The 27,714-nt window shown below is 37.8% G+C and overlaps 1 protein-coding gene across 3 annotated transcripts in view; it reads right to left on the reverse strand.

The window, feature by feature from the left end:
* Positions 1-27,714, reverse strand: part of LOC126088407 (discoidin domain-containing receptor 2-like) — an 883,025-nt gene that overhangs the window by 2,217 nt on the left and 853,094 nt on the right. For all 3 annotated transcript variants that reach the window (XM_049906568.1, XM_049906558.1, XM_049906550.1), the window contains exon 17: positions 19,740-19,889. In XM_049906568.1, coding sequence (XP_049762525.1) covers positions 19,740-19,889 — 150 coding nt within the window. The remainder of the gene's footprint in view (positions 1-19,739; positions 19,890-27,714) is intronic.

Here is a 27,714-nt window from a genome sequence, read left to right on the forward strand (position 1 = left end):
ATGATAATCCTTGAAATATGCATTTACATCTACAAAAATATTGCATCACCACTGTAGAGTGCATGGTGGAAGTGTGCAATTGCAAGTTATTCCCTTTTCCGTTCTATCTGCAAACAGAGCGAGGGGAAAAAATTAATGCCTGTACACCTCTGTATCAGCTCTAACCTCACTTATATTCTCACAGACCTTATGCAAAATGTGTCTTGGAAATAGTAGAATTTTTCTGCAGTCTCTTGGATACACTGGTTCTAAAAACTTGATCAGTAACATTTCAAGAAAAGTGTGTCTTTTACCTTCCAGGAATTCTGATTTGCAAGACATTTGTCAATTCACCATACAAAAAATTCCTCATTGCATACTTTTGCACTTAGATATATTGCAACAAAACAAGTTAATAATTTATTCAGTCATATAATCTCAAACGGTCCCTAGAATAATAAAATTGTAGGACATCATACAGATTATTCACCTGAATTCATTAATTTTGCTTAAAGTCTTATAGTATTCTCCTGGGAAATAAAATGTACTTTTGGTCCAACTTAGTTCAAACTTTGCTATTAATTTGGTAGTAGGAAAGACTGTGAGAACTCTAGCCAGAACATCATTTAAAATCAGAGCTGCAAATGTTGCTGTTGTATAACAACTAAGATAGTATTTTGATTTGATTCTAGTATTTTACTGATGTATTTCACAATTTAAGTTTGACAGAATTGTTTTAGCAAACAATACTATTGTTAAATTGCAGGGTGCCCCACTTCAAATGTTTAGAGATGTGCAGTAGCAGTGTGTTTCATTTATTTGAAGCATCAACTTTGTTTTGCAATTTTCTGGGATGTAATTGACGTATTGTGATGCAATTAACGCCATTCTATTTGTAATTTTTGGTGTTATTGATTACGAAAGAAATAATGTGGGTTTTTCATTTAAAAGAATTAAGTTTGTGTAGAAATTTACATTTGCTTACATTCTAGAATGTCTCATAGTATTAATTTTCATGATCCCATCTTATGTTCATACTAGTGAAAGTCGTTTTTCAATATCTATTTTTATTCCACAGATATTTGCACTGAAAAATTTAAGTGGGCCGCCCTGTAGAGAATGTTATAACGGTAAGCAGATCCATTTTTGGGGAACTAAGTTACCAAATGAATTCATGACACTCCTGCACCATAAATAATTTCTGCAATTTTTTCCCTTTTACTGAACTACTAGTGATATATTTAGACTGATTACATTATATTTATCATTTAATTCTGTTTATGTAATATGCATACTGGTATCATTGGATAAAGACTGAATATACTTAGTAAGCAGTCTGAGGTCAATACTGTACCACATGCATCACAAGCAAACAATAACTGCCAGATTATGTTTAATCTACCAGTTATTGATGGTTTGTGACACAGACTGATCTTTATCGAGTTTCTGTGTAATGTAGTTGAAATTAAATGGGCAGAAAGTGTGATGTACGACTGCAGGCTTGTATGTGAAATTTACTACTATCAACAAACTATGATCTTACACAGTTTCCAGGCCAAGGAGCCTATTTGTATGTCCTACCTCGAATTCCGTTAGAGCAACCCTTTATAGTGTTTATACTTAAAAGAGTTTCACTGAAATGTGTAACTATTTATTTATTATTGCAGTTGTACAAAATTTCCATTTGTCATAAGCTTTGTGTTTGCACACATTGTATGTATCATCTGCCTACAACACATTATTGGAGCGTTCACCATTTTAACATCATTTGCATAAACCAATAAGAGAAAGGGATATCGTACAGTCTTTTGGCACTCAAATAAAAGTTATTTTGGATCTGAACAATGCTCTTCTAGTTTTAATTGATACAAACTGTTTTTTTTTTCACATTGACACTTACATCAACTAATAGCCAGTTCCTCTAATCCAAACTGTTCGGGGAATGGACACCTGAAGCTAGTCCTTTGGGTAGACATGTGGTATATGGCCATACTTCACTGCATCCAAGCCTTGTTTGTTGAGTTGTGGTGACATCCCTTCGTACAAACTTCACAACTCATGGCAAAAAAGGCAAGCTAGCTGCGTATGAAACCCTGCTGCCAGAGCTGCAATACTGCTGAAGCAGTATGGTGGAAGACCCCAGTTTGCCACAGTGGTGAGCTAAATTTCCTCATGCTGTGGCTCAGTGCTGTTCTAGCCTGGTCACTTATGTGACTGAAGGCAGAGCCCACTCACAACAAAGCTGAGAGTAACCACTACAGGTACTTGCCACTCAAACCCTAGTAGTATCTTGTCTTCAACTACTGCTGATCCTGAGATGTACTCCACACCCGCCACTGGTCCATGTGGGACTTACCAACTTTGTCTACATGTAGCCATATTGTACATTAGTCTATCAGCCACTGCTAGATCTGATGACACTGAGGCCTGAGCCAATGCCACCAAGAGGAGACCACCTCCACATGACTTTGGGCAGTCCCTGGGCATTTCCAAGAGAGCTTGATTTGGGATCCATGTGCCTCATGTCTGACTGACTGCTGGAGCAGCCGGCTGTACAGTACAAGTGCAAGTTCCTGCAAAATGCCTGCTGTCAGTTCCGCATTTGCATGGCCACACTAGCTGCTGTCACTTTGCTGAGGCAACACTCCTACCTAGCGTCCTCACACTGCCACAGCCGAGCGTGCGATCATGTGCAATGCTGAGTTAACAGCCACTGCCTTTGGGTCTTTGCATGCCACTGTCTACCTTTGTACGAGAGTCTTACTAAATAAAGAACCTATATTACTAAATGACTATCCCAGATACTGGGGCACGATACTTCTGCCTATTTACAGGTTTCCTATCTAACAGCTTCCAGGGCCAACAAAAATTTTATTTTCAATATTTCACACAATTATTGACCAAACCTAATGTAGTCCTAGTCTAATTATTAAGAGGCATAACCTTATGTTAAAAGTTTAACACAATGAGACAAGTACTACAGTTAGAAACTGTGTTTGCCTTGATGCAGCATATCTGATGGTGCAGAAATGAGAATGAGAGCACTTAGTGACTTCCATCAAACTTAACATACAATTTAAAAACTTTTTCTTGCTGACACTCTCACAAAATGATGAAAGGAAAAATGTTTATCACTTACTGCTTTTCCATGTTTTAATTTATTACTTCTTTGCTTCTAACTCTATTCACAATACACTTTGGTTACAGCATCTACATATATCACTGAATGTACATCCAAAATTATATCTATGTATGACACAGAAGATATGACATCACAAACATTGAGATGCATGATAAACTAGATTCACTTTAAAATGCAGCACAAATTACTCAGTTTATATTCATCCTGGGTTTCATAATGAGAGAACATAGCAAGAGAATTTGATTCTTTAAAGGATTGGGGTTTACTGGTATTATTGCTAACTGAGCTCCTGTTATTCGATAAACACCAGTTAGATGATAACACAGAACCTATCAACCTGGACACACCATGCTGAGACAACTAACCAGACTGGCATTAATGGTGTTCACACCCTGACACCATCACTGTTACAAGCATACAGTCTTTCTCACTGATCTAACAAGAAATTGAAATAACTTAGATTAATACTTCAAGTGAATAATGTACTCATTGTTGCCATGTTCAATAAAATTAATGCATTCGTGAACAAACTGCATCTATTTGAAAGGCAGCTTAGTACAGGAAACTTAATTTTTTTAAATGTCTTTCATCATAACAATTACTTCCAGACATTTTATGGTTTATCAAAAAACATTGTGAAACTGTCAGAATGCTGAGAACTTATGTGACCTAGAAAATGAAGTGAAATTAGTTAACACAAGGTTTTCAGTTGAACCATATACTGAACCTTTGTAAATGCAGTTAAATATGATTGATTTATAAAATTGCACTCTTCATTAGTACATGTGCTGCAGCAGTTCAAATTTGTTATGATAGTATCATAACATAGTTCAAATTTGTTATGATAGTATCATAACATGAATGTATAAATTTTTTATTTGGGACAACTATGTTGTGAACAATTTTCTTTTGCCTTGAGAAGGATAAAAGCTGTAGATAGATCCAAGCACCAGGCCCAATGCTGCAGCAGAAAGGGCCTGGGCACCAAATATTTTGTCACTTGCAAATGAAAACAAATGTCATGTTACACAAATGTAATAAAATTGCTTACTTAACTTGAATTGTTCCTTTATACATCCCGTTAAAATCAGATAAATGTAGTATCCTCACTCGTTACTATTGTCCTGATCAAAGTGTTGGTAACCCAGGCATGAGCTGTTTGCTGGAATCTGCCCATATGTGAGCACTCAACCTAGAACAGTCTAACCTTATGCCTATATTCCTCAAAGTTGCAAGCAACATGCCGATTTTTTTTTTTGTAAAGTCAAAGCATACAACAATACATTTGCTTTCCCCTGTAGTAATAATTATCCATTAATTGCCCATGTAGATGTTGGCTTGTTTTTCCTAGAGACATTCTGAATTTGAAATATTAAACTTGGTTTACTCAGAAAAGTCTGCAACCAATTGAAGATGACTTTCCCAGTTACTGTAGATGTATAATAGTCTACTAGCTACAGAAAACTGGCTAAAACTCAAAATTGACAACAGTCAGATTTTAGGGATAGCTCTAAGAGTATATGGAAAATATAGCTAATGGTGATGGAGGTGGTGTATTTGTCACAGTAGACGAAACTCAAAGCCTCAGAGATAGAAACTGGAGCTGCATGTGACATTGTGCGTAACACTGATGTTAAGGATGGGAATAAACTCATAATGGATACTTCTGTCAGCCACCAGATTCACCCCCCCCCCCCCCCCAAATGGAAATGAAAATCTTGGAGGAAACCTCATCTCTCTAGTACATTTGTTCCCCAACAAAACTATCATCACTGGAGAGAACTCAATCAATTGGGATTGTTGCAGTTTTGCAATGGGATGGCATGACAAGATAGACTAAAAAACAATAGTAAATGCTTCATGTTAGCAGTCTAGATGGTTTTGCATTATTACATGTAAGTCCAACATTATTGTTTTAAATAGTCTTTCTTGGGTCTACTTAGAGCCCCCTTTGGATCTTCCTCACCTTTATTTTTATAATACTTTGGAACATCTGGTTCTTTCCAAAAGTAAATTATCAGTGACAACTGACATCATTGACTTTGACTTCTATTGGTAGTTGTGTCAGTAGTAGCCCTCACTGCACTTTCAAACACAGATTAAGCCATTTAGATAACATAGGACATTAGACCTTGTAAGTAATTATATATGAGTGGTTCATGCCTGGTGTTGTTAATTCACATGCCAGGGAATTTAATTTTGGTGTTTAGAATTATGAAATTAGTATAGCACAGTTCTTATAAAGTTTTGTACAAATGTTCTTTTACAGTATAGCACAGTTCTTATAAAGTTTTGTACAAATATTCTTTTACACAGAAATGGACCTGAGGATGACCCTGAATGTTACACAGCTGGTTCTGCCAGTCTCTTTAAGTGACTACAATAAAACAGGTAATATCACAAATTAGACTCTCAATCAATTTTACCAGCATTTCAACACCTCAGTATATTTTAAATTGTTTTGAGTGTTTTTTTTCAGTATGCACACTGAAAATGATATCAGTGACCACAAGGCAGTTGATGCAACAATGATTTCTGAAATTCAAAGGGGAACCAAACCAAGTAGAAAGATTTATATATTCAGTAAACTAGATGAAGATGCTGTAGTGTCATATGTCAGTGAGGAATGTGGAACAATCAGCTATGGGTATGGGCATTTAGAGAAACTGTGGCTCAAGTTTCCAAGAATAGTAAACCAAGTACTGAATAGATATGTACTTAGCAGAACAATTTGTGATTGAAAGTGCCCTCCACAGTACACAGTCTCTGAAAGAAACAGCATAAGTTTAAAACAAAGTGTGGAGCAATTGACAGAGGTACTGAATGAAATACATTTAGCTGTCAATTCCAGAATCCTTTAATGGCTACCTTACCTGAATGTTGTCAAAACACACTGTAAGTGACACAAAAGATGGTGTGCAGACACTCATGGCTAGCTGGAGTTGAAATTGAGGATAGCAGAGCAAGAGCAGAAGTGCTGAACTTTGTTTTCAAATGTTCATTTACAAAGGATGATTCAGGAGTAATGCCACAGTTTAATTCTCACTCTACTATATAGATAAGTGATACATATATTAGTGTCAGTGGTGTTGGAAAACAGCTGAAATTGCCACAATTGAGCAATTCTGCTGAGTAGACCTCTCTTTTACTATAATATAATGTAGATCCTTGAACAAAAAGGCTTTGCCCAGGAGTTGACTGGAAGCAGAGGCAACAATCATCTACAAGACGGATAGCAAAGTGACCCACATAATAGCTTTAAAATCCACCTGTTGTAGAATCTTAGTACATATTCTGGGCCCAGACCTAATAAGGTATCTCAAACTGAATTACCTACTCCCTATATATAGAGCAATCTTCAACTAGCAACTAGAATTCGTAAGTGATAAGGAAACTATTTGAGATACTGAAAAATTTCGAAGAATTATACTCCAAGGAATCAACAGCACTGCAAATTTTGTACAGAAAACACAGCAACATTCTTTAGTAATTCTGAAAAAACAGTGAATGAATTCGAATTAGCAGGGGTGAAAGTAGGGAATCCTTGAGCTCTTTATTGGGAACTTCATCAATATTTTGAAAGAAGATCAGACAGTTGAATGTAACTTCAGACGATGAATTTAAAATACAATGATGGAGGGTAAAGTATAAAACCCATGAAAAGAAAAATGATACAAGCTACTAGGAGCAGTTGTGTAATGTATATGGCAAACCAGGACTTCTGAAGAGTGACTGTCACCAGTCAGGAGCATGCAGAGATTCATGGACATGTTGTGGACATCGTCAAGGGGGCTATCACAGCAGTTGGCAACATGGGCAAAGTGATTAGTGCAGCAGGGACAATGACTGGTCTCATGGTCGACGTTTTCATTATAGTTCAAGAGGCAGTCGTCATGCAGAATGTCAAGGATGTCAACAGAAAGGTACCAGCATAAGCAGTTTTGTAATGAAGGTAAAACCTATTGTGGTGTGTACAAAGGCTGAGTCAGGTAACAGTGTACAGACAGTAGGTACTGTATAGTGATTCCATAGATCATTTTGTTAATGACAAAAAGTATTTTTCCGCAACCTTAAAAGAGCTTGTGAATGTAAAAACTGTGGATGGTTAAGTTTTGCAAGCTACAAATGTAGGCAATATAATTAGTTGTTTTACAATTATGATGAGATGATTCCAATCAAAATGAAAAATGTATTTGACATGGAAGGCGTGGACAGAAATTTCATTAGATACGCTAAAGTAAAAGAACAATCTAAAATTGTAATCATCGGCTACCTTAGAGGATTTTGATAAAGACAATAACTTACTTGTGATTGCTTTGCAAGTAGATAGGCTGTATAAAATGACAAGTAAATTGCGCAAGCAAGAGATTAATGTAAATAGAGTCAGTAATAAAGATAGCATGTCAGTAAAGAAAAAATAGCATCGTACACGTGGACATGTAAATTGTAACAATTTGAATATGTTGTGTAAACATCAGATAGCAGATGGATTGACGACAAATTTAGAATTGGAATTTATTAAGTGTAAAGTTTGTATTGATAATGAAACACACAGTTTAACTTTTGAAAACAACAGAAGCAGAGCAAAAGAAACATTAGAGATTATTCATACTGGTTTGAACAGACCACACTCAGCTCATGGTTTGCATGGGGGAAGATATTTTCTCACTCTTACTGATGATTACAGTACAACAGTTAGAGGCTACATAATCAAATCTAAAAATCAAGTTTATGATTATTTTGTGGAATATGTTAATGAAACTTAAAAAATTATTAATGAAATTGAGAATTTAACTGATAAAACTATTAAGAAATTGAGATTTGACAATGGGAAACAGTCTGTGTCTCAGCTTACAAGACAGAAAGGAATCATTTTAAATGCATGTCCTCCTTATGAACATGAATTAAATGGTATAGCTGAAAGATACAACAGATCAATTATGAATATTTCAAGAGATGCCTGTTAGTTGAAGCGAGAGTAGATAGGAGAGTTTGGCCTGAAGTAATTTGTGCAGCTGTATACCTTAAAAACAGAACTTTAGCTAATACTATTGAAAGCGAAACTTCTTATGAGATGTTGTTTGGGATAGAGCCTAATGTTAAACATTTAAAGTTGTGTATGAAAGTAGGCTTTTTGCACATGTGCCACAACAGCAGAGAAAGTCAAAGGAGGATTGTAAAACAGACTGGGAATTTTAATAGAATACAATGAAGATGGATACAGCGTACTGATTAACAACAATGTTATCATTGCCAGGCATGTTGATTTGTGGAAGATGACATCAGAGGTATTGATATTAAGGGATATTCAGGGATAGAACATTTTAGCAATTCTGAGTGGAAAAGCATAGACAGTGAATTGGTAAATGAGCAAATGGAAGAAAGGGTTATTGAAGGGTGTCCAAGCAATCATAAAGAAAACCAGGAACAAGAGTTGAGAAGGTCAACTAGAGAATGTAGAATGCCTGATACATTTAATGATTATGTCATGAGTTAACTTCATTTATATAAACTTCTGTAGTGCTGATAAGCCAGAAAACTTTGAGGAGGCAATAATAGTAATGATTCAAATTTGGAAGTGAGCCATGGATAAGGAAATCGAGAGTTTAAATCTAAATAAAGCCTGGAAACTAGTAATTAAACCATTGAATGTAAATGCTATTGATGTAGAGTCATTTTTTTACACGAAAATCAGATAACACTTAAAAGCAAGTGTAGTTGTAAGGGGCTTTCAGCAAAAAGAAATCCTGGACGACATTTATTCGCCAGTTGCTTTGACGCAAAAATTGAAAGTTTTGTAGGCATTCAGTTGTCAAAAGCATTTAATTGTAGAGCAAATGGATGTACAAGCTGCATTTCTTAATGATAAAGTTTTTTCGGAAACTTATTTGAAGCAACTTCCTGGATACAAGGATGGAACAGAAAAGAAATATTTAAGGCATTATATGGCTCAAGGGAAAGTCCCAGAGTATGGTATGATTGTTTGGATGAGTTTATAAAAGGTCTAGGTTTCAAAAGAAGTACATATAGTTATTGACTACATGAACTGATGACAACATATCACATGGTCTATATAATTGTGTTCACTGATGATTTGCTAATTTGTTGTAAAAGTAAAGGCAAAATACGAGAAATCAAAGATAAAAATCTGTTATTCAAGCAGTTTCTGATGAAAAGCTTAGGTGAAGCAAAGAATTATCTTGGGATAAATATTAATTACAATTATGCAAAGATTGTAATGACTCTGAGTCAGGAAAGCTGTTTTCAATGTCTAGCTGAGGAATATCAGATTGAACGTTCAAACTTGTACAATACTCCAATGGAAATAAATTTGAAACTAAAAGTAGCATGAGATAAAAGTTATAATATTATAATATTAATTACAGGAAGTTCGTAGGTGCTCTCCTGTACATTAGCTTAGAAACATGGCCAGATATGAGTTACACTGTGAACTATTTGAGTAGATTTCAAAACTGTTGCATTCTTACTCACTTTAAGTATGCTTTGCAAGTACTTCAATATTTGTATCAAACAGAAGTTTGAAGTTAACATATAAAATGCTGGAATTATCAATTTCTTAGAGTTTTTTGTAGATGAGGATTGGGCTGGCAATTCTGTAGATCATAAGTTCACATCACATTATGAATTAGGTTATTTGGAAATGCAATATTTTGGAAGTCTAAGAAACAATGAAGTGTTACAAAATCTTCTATTTTTGATGAATATGTAGAATTGTCAGAACTGTCTCAGAGATTAAGTTAATTTTAGAAATTTTGAATATTTTTGACATGAAGTCTGACAAGCCTGTTAAAGTATGTGAAGAAGACTCGAGAGCAGTCAGTACTGCTAGATACAGAAAACCATACTAAAGATTCAGAGTACATTAAAGTACTCTTATCATTCTGTGAATGAATGACATATGAATGGAATTTTAGACATGTGCAAAGTAGATTCAGAAAGCAATTTCCTTTTTTATCAAGTCTTTGAGCAAGGATGAATTTTTGAATTTTGAGAAATGGTGAATGTAATTTGATTGTGATGTAAATGTAAGGATGCATGTTGGAGTGTGCTACATTTATGTTGATAGTATCTACTGTGTTGATAGGATTGCAACAAGAATATTACATTTTTACTGCACAACAGTTAGTTAGTTCCATTCCATGAATGTGCTTTTTATGTACAGACATACATTTTTATATACCTTTTTCTAAATAAATATTCTCGACAGCAACATTTCCTGACTGCCAAATATCATTTGACTCACTACCACACCAGAGCTCACTAAAGAAGGGAAGATAATATGGTACATTAAACAAAATTTGAGGAATGCTTACTATGGAGAATGCAGCATTTTATCTTGGACGGAGAGTCATGGCCGGAAGTAGAAGCAAATGCATGCCCCAGATAATTGTATTGGAACCCTTGCTACCCATGTTGTATATTAATGACCTTTCATACAATATTAATAATGGCCTCAGAATTTTTTCAGACGATGCAGTTATCTGTAATGAATTACTATTTGAAAACAGCTGCCCAAATATCCAATCAGATCTTAATATGACTACAAAATGGTGCAAAGATTAGCAACTTGCTTTAAATGTCCATAAATCTAAAACTGTGGAGTTACAAAATACCAAAATGTAGTATCCAATGAATACAGTATCAGTGGGTCACAACTGAAATCACTGAATTCATAGAATTGCTTAGGTGCAACTATTTGTGGGAATATGAAGTGGAACAATAACAAACTCAAAGTTATAGGTAAAACCAAGTAGCAGATTTAGGTTCATTTGTAGAATACTGGGAAAATGCAATCAGTTAACAAAGGAGACTGCTCTTAAAACATTTGTACATCCCATCGTAAAATATTGCTAAGGAGACTCTCAGGGGATATCAAACATATAGAAAGAAGGGAGCATAAATTGTTCGGCTCCTGGGAAAACAACATGGTAGTGCTTGAAAACCTCAACTGGTAAACATTGTCCCATGAAAACATATTTAAAATGTTTCAAGAACCAGTATTGAGTGAGCAATCTAATTGCAGCCCTGTATGTATTGCTCTATTTCATAAAGAGATCTGATTAAGTACAGGGGGGCAGAGACGCACTTAAGTAGCCATTCTTCCCACACTACATATGTGAATGGAACAGGAAGCAGCTGCAGCACTCTTGAACATATTCTAAGTTCAAATGTAATAAGGTTCCTTTACAGAGAAAACCGTATATCCACAAACAATAGGAATTTAAAAAGCTCATGTGGAACTCAGCTTGTCCATTTCTTCCACAATATCCTGCAAGCTATGGATGAAGGGCCACAGGCAGGTTCTGTATTCCTAGATTCTGGAAAGTGTTTTACACAGTACCAGACAGTGAAGGTGATAATATACAAAATAGGTTCTAAGTCACGTGAGTGGCTCAAAGACCTTTTACATAATAGAACAAGGCATGTTGTCCTGGATGGCTGTTCATTGGAAGCTAGGATATCATCAGGCATTCCACAGGAAGTGTAATAGGACTGCTCTTGTTCTCTATACACACAAACAGTCTGGTGGATAGGGTGAGCAGCAGTCTGCAACTGCTGATGAAACTCCAGTATATGTGTCATCGTTGGGTGACTGCAGGTAGATATGGGATATCTTGCATAGTATTTCTATTTCATGAAGAATGACAGCTTTCTCTAAATGTGGAAAATTTTAATGCAGATCAGCATTAAAAATAAACCTGATTTGTTTGAATTCTGTATCAGTGGTGTGATGCCCGAGATAGTTGAATTGATTAAATATCTAGGTGTTATGTTGCAAAGCAACATGAAGTAGGATGAGTACATAAGGTTGGTTTTAGGGAAGGCAAATGGTTCACTTTGGTTTATTGGGAAAATTCTTGGAAAGTGCAGTTCATCTATGAAGGTGTGTGTGAATGGAACACTTGAGGATCCCATTTTTGTGTGCTGGTGAAGTGTTTGGGATCACCTACAGGTCAGATAAAAGGAATACCTCAAAGCATTTCAGAGGCATGCTTCTAGATTTGTTACTGGTAGTTTCAAACAACATGCAAGTATTATGGATGTGCTCCGTGAATTCAAATGGAAATCCATGGAAGGAAGAAGATGTTCTTTTCGCAAAATACTACTGAGAATGTTTAGAAAACCATTGTTTGTGACAGAATGCAGAACTATCGTGCTGCCACCAAAATACATCTTGCATAAGGACCATGAAGACAAGATAAAAGAAATCAGGGCTTGTGCGGAAGCATACAGTGTTGTTTGTCCCTCACTTCAGTTGTGAGTGGAACAAGAAAGGGAAGGCTAGCAATGGTACAAGATACCCTCCATCATGCTCATAGAGGTTTGTGGAGTATGTAGATGCAGAAACCAAGGGTGTGAGTACACTGTTAACTTCTTCACTATACAGTGGTCTGCAGATTATGGATGATTGTATACACAGAATAGAAATTAGTAGGTATTTTTCAGCTCTAGAATTACTGCCTTGTTTTATAATTGGCCTTAAGTGAGCTATTTTTAGTGTATATTGAAAACTGATTGAAAAAAATTTTATTTACTGATGCTGTATTTAACGTGAATGCCTCTACTGGAGAGTATCAAAGTGGTCACTGATGGAGTTTCCAGCAGAAGAAAAATATTCATAAAAATGGAATTTCCTGGCAGATAAAAATGGTTGCAATTTTGTGCTGGAATTTTAGGAAATTGTTGTTTTGGTTAATAGTAAGTCTACCCGATGATTCCTTACAGTCTGTCCAGCTATTTACAATATTTCCAATACCTACACTATGTGATCAAAAGTATCCGGACACCTGGCTGAAAATGACGTATAAGTTTGTGGTGCCCTCCACCACTAATGCTGGAATGCAATTTGGTGTTGGCCCACCATTAGCCTTGATAACAGCTTATATGCAGGCATACATTCGTCAGGTGCTGGAAGATTTCTTGGGGTATGGCAGCCCATTCTGCACAGAGTGCTCTGCACTGAGGAGGGTTATCGATGTCAGTCAGTGAGGCCTGGCACGAATTCAGTGTTCCAAAACATCTCAACAGTGTTGTATAGGATTCAGGTCAGGACTCGGTGCTGGCCAGTCATTACAGGGTTGCTACTGTCGTGTAACCACTCCGCCACAGGCCATGCATTATGAGCAAGTGCTTGATCATGTTGAAAGTTGCAATCACCATCCCCGAATTGCTCTTCAACTATGGGAATCAAGAAGGTGTTTAAAACATCAATGTAGGTCTGTGCTGTGATAATGCCACACAGAACAACAGGAGGTGCAAGCACCTTCCATGAAAAACACAACCACACCATAACACCACCGCCTCCGAATTTTACTGTTGGCACTACACATGCTGGCAGATGACATTCACCAACATTCGCCATACCCACATCCTGCCATTGGATCAACACATTGTGTACCATGATTCGTCACTCCACACAACATTTTTCCACTGTTCAGTCATCCAGTGTGTACGCTCCTTACATCAAGTGATGTGTCGTTTGGCATTTGCCGGTGTGATTTGTGGCGTATGAGCAGCCGCTGGACCAGGGAATCCAAGTTTTCTCACCTACTGCCTAACTGGTACTTGAAATGGATCCTGATGCAGTTTGGAATTCCTGTGTGATGGTCTGGATAGATATCTGCCTATTACACATTATGACCCTCTTCAACTGGCCGCAGTCTATGTCAGTCAACAGTCGAGGTCGGCCTGTACGCTTTTGTGCTGTAGGTGTCCCTACACGTTTCCACTTGACTATCACATTGCAAACCGTGGACCTAGGGATGTTTAGGAGTGTGGAAATCTCGCATACAGATGTATGACCCAAATGACACTCGATCACCTGCCCACATTCGAAGCCCGTGAGTTTTGCAGAGTGCCCCATTCTTCTCTCTCACAATGTCTAATGACTGTGAGGTCACTGATATGGAGTACCTGGCAGTATGTGGCACCACAATGCACCTAATACGAAAAACGTATGTTTTTGGGGGTGTTGAGATACTTTTGATCACATAGTGTACTCCCATGTTCCTTTAATTTCTAACACTGTGACTTAGTCTTTACATATCTTGATAATTCATATATAATGCCTTTAGTCTGTAACTTGCAATATCTTACCACTGCATAGTAGAACAGTCTCAGTGTTCCACGTGTCCTTTTCACTTCATTAATTTGTCAAACTACTTTTTTGTGGTTAGCGACAGTCCTTAACTGGAAGGATCACTTTCAGCACGAAAGGTTAAAGCAGTACTGAAAGTCATATGCATATTTACTAAATGTAATACACCATATTTTTCCAATGTGGTAAGCACATAAAATTGTCACATATGATAGCAGGAATCAATAATAATCTGTCTTCATATCTGGAGAGAAAATCCATATTTTGATTGCCTCTAAAGTATTAACTCATGTAGGCTGTCCTCATGTTCCTGATACGTTAACAAGATAAGAGAGAAACTCCCCTTTTCTCTTCAACTTCATTGTCAAGTAATATTGCACATCTTCCATGCAATTTCACAACAATTGATAGTAGTATACAAATATTATACTTAATGAGGACAAGATCTCATCATTGCTGAAATAAAATGTGACTGAAATATTGGATTCTGTTTGTTATAACTTATGTTGATCTGACTGTACTGCATTTGGCCCAAGATGTCTGCTAGTGTAAAAATTCGATGTACGACTCTGTGAAATAATGTCAATTTGCTACTAAAAAAAAAATCTGTGACAGTTGTAAAGAGGAAATAACAAAGCTGAAAGAAAAAGTGCCTAGATTAGAATATATTATCAGTTCATTGTAAATGGATATCAAGAATGTTGAAGAAGAAAAAAGTGTACTGAACACGACAAAATCGCGGCTTGAAAGCAAAATCATGGCATGAAAGTTCGGTTTTGTCAGAGATTGGATAGAAGTAAAGTTCAAAGACACATGCAAACCACTTTCAAGCTCTTTCTACTATGGATTGTGATAGTGTTGTTAACAGTTTGAGTGTAACACGTGTAAGACAAAATAACTTTGTAAATGATGTAGAATATGGAATATTTCAGCAGCAGTTAAGTAAAAGATCATATGCAAAATTGCTCTCAGAAAATTTGCCACCTATAAGCTGTTTGCCTGAGATGTTATTGACTTATATTAACAAAAAAGACAAAATAAATAGTTATAAACAAGACATCGCGCACAGATAAAAGGTAGAAAGAAAATCAGTAAGCTCTGAACACCAAGTACATGTAAAACTGAGCTGCCAAGGGCTAAGTATAGCCACTTTTCCATCTTCCTAGTAGCAGCAAATGATGTCGCAACGAGGTTTTTTTAGTGTCACATCATGATGACTTGAGAAAATAGTCCTGTGTAAACAAGGAAATTGAAAGTGCAAAAAAAGAGATGCAAAATATTTGCAAGCAGTTTGAAAATGTAACATTAGTGAACAATAGCAATTTGTGGAAAAGATTCCACACAACATACGGTTTTCATCTAAATAAACTTAGAAAATACTTTGTAGTAACGAAAATTTTAGATGTAATAAATAAAATCTCAAATGTGCAGTGTGATGATATAGGAGACTCGAATGTGAAATCTGCTGTCAGCTAAGCTACACCCCTCCAAGACAAATGTGAGATTTTGTTAACGCAAGTGAATGCCCCAAATGCAAGCACTCACAGAATAGCACAGTAGTTGTAGAAGAGCAAACACTTGAAGGAAGTGAAACCAGCAGCACCATCATCATCAGAGGCAGTAGCAGCAGCAGTAACAACAACAACAGTAGCAGTGCAGCACAGCTTAAGGAGGAGCCAAAGGCAAAATACGTCTGTGTCATTCAGTGATAATTTTTCATAGTTGCAAGCCAGGAAGAAAATAAAAATGCGAAAAATCAGCCTGCTAACTCACAGATAAGTCACAGTAACATCTTATTTTTAAACAGTCAGGGTCTTGAAAGTAAAGTAGAAATACTGGAGAAGTCATTGCCATAAAATAAGAACTCTTTCCTGTGTTTATCTGAACATTGGCTTAAACCACGACAGATTGAATACTACATACCAGAAGGTTATAAACATGGAGGCAGTTTTTGCAGATCTGAGTACCATAATGGCAGTACTGTTATCCATGTTTCAAATGATATAGAGTTTACAGCACTAGATCATAGTTTGGCTTGTGTAGAGAAACATTGTGAAATTACTGGGATCATATGTGATGTAATGAAACTTATCTTCGTATGTATTTATCATTCCCCTGATTCAGATGAAAAACACTTTTTTAGACAATTTAGACAGTGTACTCTGCTACATAACAAACTGGAAACAGTATGTAACTATAACTGGGGGAGACTTTAATTCAAGCTTTGATGTAACACGTAACAAACCTGGTGTAATCATAGCGTGTAGGCTTTCACGGCCGTTGTAGACTCACCTCAGATGATGTTGCCCGCAGCTGGCAACGAAACGTCAGGGGAAGTATTTCTACTATTGGACCACGGCCTCTTAGCCCGGAAGTTTTAATTACTGAAACCTGGTGTAAATTATTTACTGAATATGCTAAGGCAGCACAACTTCAATCACATAAGTTCAGCATAGACAAGACTAAAACCATGCTTAGATAATGCTTTTGTCAACTGTGCTGATGATATATACTCCACGAGTGTAAAGGAATTTGATTTCTCAGACCACTGCACGTTATCAGTAGAGTTAATACATTTTATAAACTGGGATGGAAAGAAGACTATACAAAAGTTATCAAAACCTTACACCTTAATACTAACAAAAAACAGTCTCAGAAAACTAACACAGCATCTAAGCATAACTAACCGGAACAAATTATTTCAAAGGTGTGATTCCAGTCACCAAACAGTTTATAAAAAACTCAAGAGCTACTTAATAAGTACATTAAAAACTCATCTTGTTCCAAAGAAATATCATAAAACAAGAAAGGGTAAATTGTGGCATACCAAAGAGTTGGAGAATTTAAAAAATAAGCTACTTCTGTTAAAATGCCTTGGAAAAGTAAATAATTGTAATGAAATTAAGGACTTCAAAATAACCACTAAGAAACCGTATAAGAAATAGCTACAGTTGGCTAAACAAAGATGCAAAACTAATCTCATAAAAAAATAGTAAAAATCTGTGTAAAATAGCCTTGTCAGTAATTAATACTGTTAAAGGTGTAATCAGAAATTTTGTTAAAACAGAGTCAATACCAGAAGATACGTTCAACAAATATTTCGTCAAGAAGTTGATCAGTAAACCCAGTGTAACATATATAGATTATCGTAAGAGCTCAAACCTAAGTCGTAATCATGCCAGACCTTCGTTGAAACACTTCAAAGAGGCATGCCAAGATGCAGTTCTTAAAATTGTTAAAGAAATGAAAAATTGATATAATACAGATATTTTTAACATGTCAAACAATCTACTGAAAAACTAATACATTACACTGCAGCACCATTAACATTTTCCATATACTTCTGTCTCATGGAAGGTTTTTTTTTTTTTTTTTTGTGATACTCTCGAACTATTCAAAGTCTTTAAGAGGGTAGCAAATCTGATCCAGCAAACAACAAGCCAATTTCATTAATTCCAGTCCTAGCCAAAGTCTTTTAATGTATGATGTATCAGCAGATGTATGAGTACCTAGAACTAAATGATATGTTATTTACATCACAGTTTGGTTACAGAAAAGAAAAGTCAACTATATGTGCAATAGAACTCTTTAGTGAGAGACATTTTAGCAGCATTTGAAGACCATGCTCACATACAGGTAACCTTATGTGATCTAAGTAAGGCCTTTGACTGCGCTGACTATTTTTGCTCTGTAAACTTGAATACCATTGAATATGTGACGAAAGTTTAAAACTCGTCAAATCATACTTTAATAAAAGGAAGCAGGTGGTAAGTTCAGGAAGTCATCTGTCAAACACAGATAATGTTCAACATGGAGGGGCGATCTAAATTAGGACCACTTATATTCCTTGTACATATAAACGATTTACTGTGAAACATGGACGTAAAGATGTATATGTATGCAGATGATACAACTTTTCTGTCTGTAAACCATTTATTCGATAACCTTGTTAGTAACACGAATTTGACAAAAAAAAAAAAAAAATGCAAAATTTTTAGGTATCACAGTTGACAAGTAAACTAACATGGAACTTTCATGTTGAACATGTAGAGGTTAGGCTGTCAAGAGTTATATATCTGCTGAAGAGACTAATGTGCTGTGTGGCATATGTAAGGACAGTGTACTTGCTTTTTTTTCCCAAATTGTTTTAAGGTAAGGGTTAATACACTGGGGAAACAGCAAAAAGATACCGTAAGTGAAATTCTGGTTATCCAGAAGAAAGCAATCAGAGTAATGCGAAAGGTGGCTAACAGGACACATTATAAACCATTGTTCATTAAATATAGAATATAAATGGTTATTAATCTGTATATTCTGTATAGTGTTAACTATATATTTGCTGAAGTACCAAATTTAGGTGTAACGAATCACAGGCACAACTACAATTAAGAATCTGTACTCCTGTGCTCTATCAAAAACTAACAATAGCCATAAGTACATGGCAATTAAAATACATAACAAATCGTATAAATATGCCTAAGGCATGCCAGTCAAAGTATTTATGGAAAAGAACTTCTTGTTAACTAACCCATTCTATTCATTAGAAAAGTTTTTAGAAATGCTCAATATCAACTTGTGGCGGCATGCAGTTGGTCGAGTGACCTATCTTTGGACTGCCTTCTTTGGGTTTGTGGCTGATAGTGCGCGAGCCTTCAGTTTGTTGCAGAGATTTAATTGTACTGATTGTGTGTTGATTTATAGCAGTATCAAGTCAATTATTAAAGTACGTGGAATCTTAGCGTATTCATTTAAGCCACCATACCTACTTCCACAAACTTAAATATGTAGAAATGTATTTTATAAAATAAACAGGTTAAGTGAACTGACAAAGTCTATTGCATGTAATAACATTGAATGACTGATAAAGAATCTGAATCTGAGGTACTCAGAGCCAAAAATTGTATTAAAAAAAGTCATCTTTCTATGTGGATTTGTTGGACTCCTGTAGGAAGAAATTGCAGCTTTCTGAAAAACAAGCAGGAATATAGGAGTGAATACTGCTACAAAAGTCATAATTGGCAAACAGCTATTTGTTGAGACTTATGAGTGAAATGTGTTTATAATTAATTATCAGACTTTCATTTATCCTCTGCATTCAGTCAGTAAATTTTGTGTTAGGTATGCAATGAACTATCAGGAAGAGAGATAACATTAAACAGAGCACATATATAAAATAACTGCATCATATGGATAGACGACCCTGTACAAGAAACAACTGGGCACATGGATACGCTACTTTTTCAGATACTAGGTCAAGGCTGGCAGTGTGCTAATAATGGAACAATTAAAGTGTTTCACAACTTTTAAATTATTTTTTTTTTAAATTTGAAAATAGTCAAGACTCAGTTTGACCAGTTCCCTTTATTATTTAAGATAATATAAAAACTCAGAAAAGGAATAACAAAAAGCAAAATTATTGACTGTATCTCATATTTATATTTTTTATGGTCATGAATCATTCAGCAAGTTTCTTTATTGTCTAACTCATTTGTTACATACCTGCTTGCCATCATTTTCATAGAAATGGGTCAAGTTTTCTATGACTTGAGAGTCATTCATGTCTTCGTATGGCTGCTCTCGGGCAAATGTCAGTATTTCCCATAGAGTTACAGCAAATGACCAGACATCACTTTTGGATGTAAACTTCCCCTGAAATATCGATTTTTATTACATCAGATAACTTTAATAAATTTAGTTATATACCTTTGCCAACATCTACAGGGTGTTTCAAAAATGACCGGTATATTTGAAACGGCGATACAAACTAAACGAGCAGCGATAGAAATACACCGATTGTTGCAATATGCTTGGGACAACAGTACATTTTCAGGCAGACAAACTTTCGAAATTACAGTAGTTACAATTGTCAACAACAGATGGCGCTGTGGTCTGGGAAACTCTATAGTACGATATTTTCCACATATCCACCATGCGTAGCAATAATATGGCGTAGTCTCTGAATGAAATTACCCGAAACCTTTGACAACGTGTCTGGCGGAATGGCTTCACATGCAGATGAGATGTACTGCTTCAGCTGTTCAATTGTTTCTGGATTCTGGCGGTACACCTGGTCTTTCAAGTGTCCCCACAGAAAGAAGTCATAGGGGTTCATGTCTGGCGAATAGGGAGGCCAATCCACGCCGCCTCCTGTATGTTTCGGATAGCCCAAAGCAATCACACAATCAACGAAACATTCATTCAGGAAATTAAAGACGTCGGCCGTGCGATGTGGCCGGGCACCATCTTGCATAAACCACGAGGTGTTCGCAGTGTCGTCTAAGGCAGTTTGTACCGCCACAAATTCACGAAGAATGTCCAGATAGCGTGATGCAGTAATCGTTTCGGATCTGCAAAATGGGCCAATGATTCCTTTGGAAGAAATGGCGGCCCAGACCAGTACTTTTTGAGGATGCAGGGACGATGGGACTGCAACATGGGGCTTTTCGGTTCCCCATATGCGCCAGTTCTGTTTATTGACGAAGCCGTCCAGGTAAAAATAAGCTTCGTCAGTAAACCAAATGCTGCCCACATGCATATCGCCGTCATCAATCCTGTGCACTATATCGTTAGCGAATGTCTCTCGTGCAGCAATGGTAGCGGCGCTGAGGGGTTGCCGCGTTTGAATTTTGTATGGATAGAGGTGTAAACTCTGGCGCATGAGACGATACGTGGACGTTGGCGTCATTTGGACCGCAGCTGCAACACGGCGAACGGAAACCCGAGGCCGCTGTTGGATCACCTGCTGCACTAGCTGCGTGTTGCCCTCTGTGGTTGCCGTACGCGGTCGCCCTACCTTTCCAGCATGTTCATCCGTCACGTTCCCAGTCCATTGAAATTTTTCAAACAGATCCTTTATTGTATCGCTTTTCGGTCCTTTGGTTACATTAAACCTCCGTTGAAAACTTCGTCTTGTTGCAACAACACTGTGTTCTAGACGGTGGAAGTCCAACACCAGAAAAATCCTCTGTTCTAAGGAATAAACCATGTTGTCCACAGCACACTTGCACTTTGTGAACAGCACACACTTACAGCAGAAAGACGACGTACAGAATGGCGCACCCACAGACTGCGTTGTCTTCTATATCTTTCACATCACTTGCAGTGCCATCTGTTGTTGAAAATTGTAACTACTGTAATTTCGAAAGTTTGTCCGCCTGAAAATGTACTGTTGTCCCAAGCATATTGCAACAAACGGTGTATTTCTATCGCTGCTCGTTTAGTTTTTATTGCCGTTTCAAATATACCGGTCATTTTTGAAACACGCTGTATAATGTTACATGATAAAACCATACATAAAGTAATAAAAGAATGATGTTGAATTAATTTACAATTTATGAGGCCAGTGAAAAAAATGAAATTAAGATTACTAAATAGCTATTTATTAAGGTGCTGTAGAACATAAAAGCTTTTTTAAATGCATATGTGTTGAATTATGGGCTTACACATTAAAAATTTCACCACAATTGTTCAATTCAGAGTCAGTGGATAAGCAGAGCAGTTTACTACAGAAATGTCCTTGCACTCCACCAGAAAATATCGCGTTCCATTTGTAACACAAAAAATTAGACTGATACTCCCATTTCATGTACTTACCAAACATGTTCAGTCATTGGTAGCCTCCGTCAAAGTAAGACCCATTTGAATCCATGAATAAAAACTCCTTCCATTGCTCAAAACCCTTTGAGTGTCTTTTCAGTAATACTACACAGAAGCTCACATGTTTTTGACTTAGAGTGTAAGAACATTTGTGTAGTAAAGTCCTCATCTTGTGCCATCGAATCAATCTATTTTTATGAAAGCAGTCACTGAATAAGGGCACAGTGAAATGTTGAAAATGAAGTCCCATGCATCATGACAGAGCGTAGGGGAACAATGCGGGAGACCTACACTGCTGTACCAGGCAAGGTCCTAATGGAGGTGGTTTGCTGTTGCCTTCCTCTGACTGTAAAGGGGATGAATGATGATTATGCAGACAGCACAACAACACACAGTTATCTACGGGCAGGTGAAAAACCTGACCCCACCGGAAATCAAACCTGGGACCCCGTGCTCGGGAAGCGAGAATGTGAGACCACAAGTTGCAGATAGTTAAACATTAAGAGCAAGAAACTTCCTGGCAGATTAAAACTGTGTGCTGGACCGAGACTTGAACTCAGGACCTTTGCCTTCCGCAGGCAAGTGCTCTACCACCTGAGCTACCCAAACAGGACTCACGGCCCGTCCTCACAGCTTTACTTTGCGCCAGTACCTTGTCTCCTACCTTCCAAACTTCACAGAAGCTCTCCTGCGAAACTTGCAGAAGTAGCACTCCTGAAAGAAAGGACATTGTGAAGACATGGTTTTCCCACAGCCTGGGGGATTTTTCCAGAAAGGCAAAGGTCCCAAGTTCGAGTCTCAGTCCAGCACACAGTTTTAATCTACCAAGAAGTTTTATATCAGTGCACACGCCACTTCCGAGTGAAAATTTCATTCTGTTGCCATGGAAAATAGTTCATTATTTATATAGTTGATCTCATTTCTCTTTTGTCAAGGTAAGCATATTGGAACACAAATTAAGTTTAACAGCAGGGTAGCCTATTCATTGTAGCAGCCTACTTTTAAGGCAGACTGGCATCAGGTGAAAATATTAAATAGAACATAGCAGATGTAGTGAAATACATAATTTTCATCTTTATTCTACATTCCTTTCTTCGCTTATCTCTCTCATAACTCACACTACTTATCATATTGTAAGAGACAAACAACAGCAGAGCCACAATGGACCAAAGTTTATTTGTCTACTACCTACAAGTGAATAACAGTTGAGAACATGGACACAAACACAGAAACAATCCAGGAACTGATACAAGCAGTTGTTGACAATAACTATGGACACTGTATGAGAGTGAGTGCCTGTTTCATTGGGCTCATAAAGAGGAGGGCTCTGGTAGATAGTATACCATGTGCATAAGTCATGTGGCCCACCACCACAGGTGGTGCTCTCGGATGCCATTGGTGGAACATTCAAAGTGTAGCGCACCGGCAGCATTTATCCAAGTATTGCGTACAGGGTTATAGCACCCCTTCCCCTTTGGGAATGGATGTCCCATCGATTAGGGCATCAGGGCGACTTTTGAAACATCCATAGTCTTTGTGGCAGATGCCACAGGCAATAACGGCCACAATGGAAGGAGATTCTGAGCTAGAACCAGTGAGTAAGGGCAGAAGTGGCACAGCAGTGGACACGCATGGCAGCTGCTCCCCTGCAAAGTAACATAAGACAGAAAGGTGACAAAAGCGTTGGTAGTATTCAGTGCATGGTTCCTCAATGTGGTGGAGGCATGGTCGCTTGGTTAGGGGTGCCAGGGGTGGTGGTGTTGAAGGGTCGAAGCACCAGCCCAGCCAATGGCAAAATCACTGGTGGTAGCAAACCATCATGGAAAGGTGAGGCAGCGGGCACAAGGGGGCTGGACCCCAGAGGAGAGGCAGGAGGCTGTAACATTCACAAGGAGGGCAGGTCCAGCCCCACAGCAGGCACACCCCAGGAGGCCTTGACAGGCACTGAGGGAGGATGTGGTATTGGTGGCCCTGCAGCTCTCACTGTGGCTACAGGACATAGCTGGTTGTGGTGGCATGCCACCAGGCTATCAGTGGTACACACCATACAGAGGCAGCAGCCTCAGCAGCTGTGGACCATGACCAGAATCAACTCTGGTTGGTGACTGATTCCCTGAGCCCTGACCGTGTAGCCAGGAGCAAACTGCAATGAGGCGGTGACAGGCTTTGGTGATGCAGCATGAGTAGATGCAGAAGGGTTCGTGGCTGGCAGCCATGGAGCTGTTTGGCCATACTCTGATCACCCACCAGTGTAAATGTGTAGGAACTCAAGAAGCATGTTAAAGCATTGTCCATGAAGGAGTCCATAATGTTCTTCATTTGAAGCCTGAACATCTAGATGAGACATTCTACCTCATCATTAGATTGGGGATTAAATGGAGGAGCAGCTACATGGTGAATGTCTTGGATGGGTGCAATAATCTGGAATGCTTGAGACACAAACTGTGGACCATTGTCCATCACAAGCACATAAGGCAATCCTCCAATAGAAAAAAAAAATGGAGGGGGCCTGAATCATTGCTGCAGCTGACATCAAAGAATAGTGGAAATTTAGAGAAAACATCAACAACCATGTGAAACAAACATGGACGCATTCCCATGTATGCTGCCATGGGTAGCACACTGAGGGCAGGCTTTGGCAAATGTACAATGTCACTGATGGTGCCAGGCCAGAACACATGCCAATGGGCCAATAACTTGGTAAGTGAGACTCCCAAATGTCCTCAATGTAGGAGTTGAAACATATACCAAAAGGCAGGGACAGAGGGCAAAGTAGTTATGCAAAGGACCAGAAGCCGTGTCTGGAGGCTTGTCCGAGCAACCATGCTAAATGAGATGAACTACCTGACACAAAAGTGGATGGCGGCCAGGATGGAAAGAAGCCAAACAAGAAGCAGAAAGTAATTTAGATTTCAAAAGTGCGAAAGTATGCTCACATGTGAGTGTCCACTGAAAAGGCATGTTCTTGTGGAGTAACTCCAAGAGGGGATGGGCCAATGTGGCTGCACTTGGAATAAATTTGTGATAGTAAGATGTTTTACCTAAAAATGTTTGGAGTTGTCTGACATTTTCAGGGTGATGCACAACTATGACTGTAGTAAAAGGATGATGTAAAAACTCCACACCATCACAAGAATCATCAAACCCCAAACACACAATGAATGGCTGAATAAAGTGTGACTTGGCCGAGTTGCATTTTGACCCTGGAGTACATAAAACCATGAACGACATAAGACAGGGTAAAATGCAAGGCATAGATTACAATGATGTTTTAGTAGTAATCTCTGTCTTACTTATTACCCTGTCTTCCACCTTTAAGCTCTCAGGTTTTCAAATCTCATCCGGTACAGTTTCCAACAATCAGTCTTTTCTTCTCATCCCATCCGGTAAATCTCCACTGACCCTTAGCTCTAGGTGACTCTTCTGAACCGTACCCCTTTCCCTAAAACCCTCCAGTCCTTTTCCTTAAACTCTTCTGCCAGAAAAAGGAGCCACTGGCTCCAAAAGCTTGTAAAAGTTAAATCCTTTTGTGTGTGTATGTGTTCCCCTGCCACCGCTTGGCGAGTAGATTTCTTTATCTATCCATTTACAGTGTTTACATAATTGGCTTCACTATATAGTTCTGGCCAAATTAAAAGTGTACTCTGAACCAGGACTTGAACCTAGACATTTGGCTTTCATGACCAGACCAGTGTTCTAGTAACTGAAGTATTTGGGTATTCCGAGCGACTAACACCAGTTTTTTATTTGCCACTACTTCCTTTCCATATCTCCCAAACTTCAATATGGACAGGCACAAGTTGAGTCCAGATGATGTGGAAATATGGGTCAACTGAATGAACACAGCCTACAAAACATAAATATCCAAGTTTCAGTTGCAATGCTTTTGGCTCTCTGTGCTTAATTTTGGGCAAGCTGGAACTAACAAATAAAACACAATAGATTTTAATTAAATGCATATTGTGTCCATGTGAATATATATAATGCTAGAATGAAGTTACTCTGTACTGACATGCGGGATATGGACATGAGTCTTCCTGGTAACCAACGCAAGATGTGATTGAATTTTTGGATAGCTAATTTAAGTCATTCCAGATTCCACTGTTTCATACATAATGATGAAATGCTCACATTAATCTCAGTGAATACTTTTAGCTCTTACTATTAATTCTGTCCTACATAACTGAGACAGTAGAGATCATCATCATCAACAACAACAACAATAAAATCAACAACAACAACAAAAAACAACAGTGATTGGTGTTTTGCTTTCTCGTATTCTTTTTGCATGCACTTTCCATTTGTTCTTTACTTCAATATTTCTTCATTCAGATTAAATATGTTCAACTGTTTCATGATATCCTCATTTCTCTTCCTATCAATGTGTATCCAGCTAATGTTCTTAGAAATTACATTCATCCACTTTCTATCATTTTGACCTATCATTTAGTAAGTGTTCAACATTCACTTATGTAGTTGAAAGCAAGTTATCTTCTCTGTTACTTTTAAAATGTTGTTTGATAGTGACACCTAAATGCTGGAATTTCTGTAGTTTTTTATTCTGATTATTAATGTGATAATTCTTCTACCAGAAGAAGGAGCCACTGGTTCCAAAAGTTAGCACATTTCCTTAACTTTTATATATGTTTTCTCCAACTGCCACTTGGTGAGCAGATTATTTTTTCCATCCGGTTGTATTAAATTTTCATTATATTCTCATTGATATATCAATGAGGTATGCAAGTAATGTCACAACCAGAGTAAAGGAATTTGTTAACTTGCTCTGTTATTTCATTATTAATGGCTATTTTTTGCCTAAAAAGTTCACATCCTTAACATGCAATCACGTTTGTTTCTGATGGGTGTGGTATTTAAATTTAACACCAGGAAACAACAATACGAGTATTAGGATAGATTGCTACTCAAATAGGCACATTTAACAGTGCAGGCTGTTAGACTTTCAGCTGTCAGACAAAGTCGACCATCATGTGAAGGAAGATACACAACACACGTTTACACATTTGCACCCCCCCCCCCCCCCCCCCCCGCTCCATTTCTCTCTCTCACACAAACACACACAGTGCCATGACCTCATTGGGGCAAGTAGTGATATCAGAAGGGGTGGGCAGAAGTGGGAATAGAAGAGATATCTAGCATTGAGGAGAGGGATATCTGGGTAGGGGTGGGGGAAGATGCTAGGTTGCGTTGCTTTGTACAATATCGGGATGCTGTGCTGGGGAGGGGGGGGAGGTGAAGCAGAGAATTGAAAAAGACTTTGCAGATGAGCTGGTGGGGTTGAAGGCATGCGTAAGGCACTGTGCGAGGCTGGAGTGGAAGCAGGGAAAGACAAAGAGACAGGCACAGGGCATGGACTAGTGAAGGTTGAGGACTGGGGGGAGGGGAGGGGGGGCTTGTCATGAGAGCAAGCATGAAAAGCTGGTGTTGTTGGTGCTGAGGACAAAGATGTAGAACAAAAATGGAAAAAGCTCAAAAGCATCAATCATTTGATATGCCTTAGACAAATATGTTACAAGCCAGATCTTAAGCAGCAGGAAAGATCCACCTTGGTCTGACAACAATGTTAGAAAACTACTGCATAAACCAAGAGAGCTCCATCATAGATGCAAGAGAAGTCTAAACCTAGCTGAATGGAGTGAAAATAAGCATAAGGACAGCAATGAGAAAAGTGTTCAATGACTTGATGAAAGTAAAATTTTTGAAAGCAATCTGACTAAAAATACTAAGAGATTTTGGTCTTAACATAAAATCAGTAAATGGATGAAAATCATCTATTCAGTCACTCGCAGACCATATTGGAGACCAAAATAGGAGATGAAAGGGAGAAGGCTGAAATCGTTTCACTGTATTAGATTGTAAT

This window comes from Schistocerca cancellata, chromosome 1, assembly GCF_023864275.1.
Source record: "Schistocerca cancellata isolate TAMUIC-IGC-003103 chromosome 1, iqSchCanc2.1, whole genome shotgun sequence".
NCBI classification, from domain to species: domain Eukaryota; kingdom Metazoa; phylum Arthropoda; class Insecta; order Orthoptera; family Acrididae; genus Schistocerca; species Schistocerca cancellata.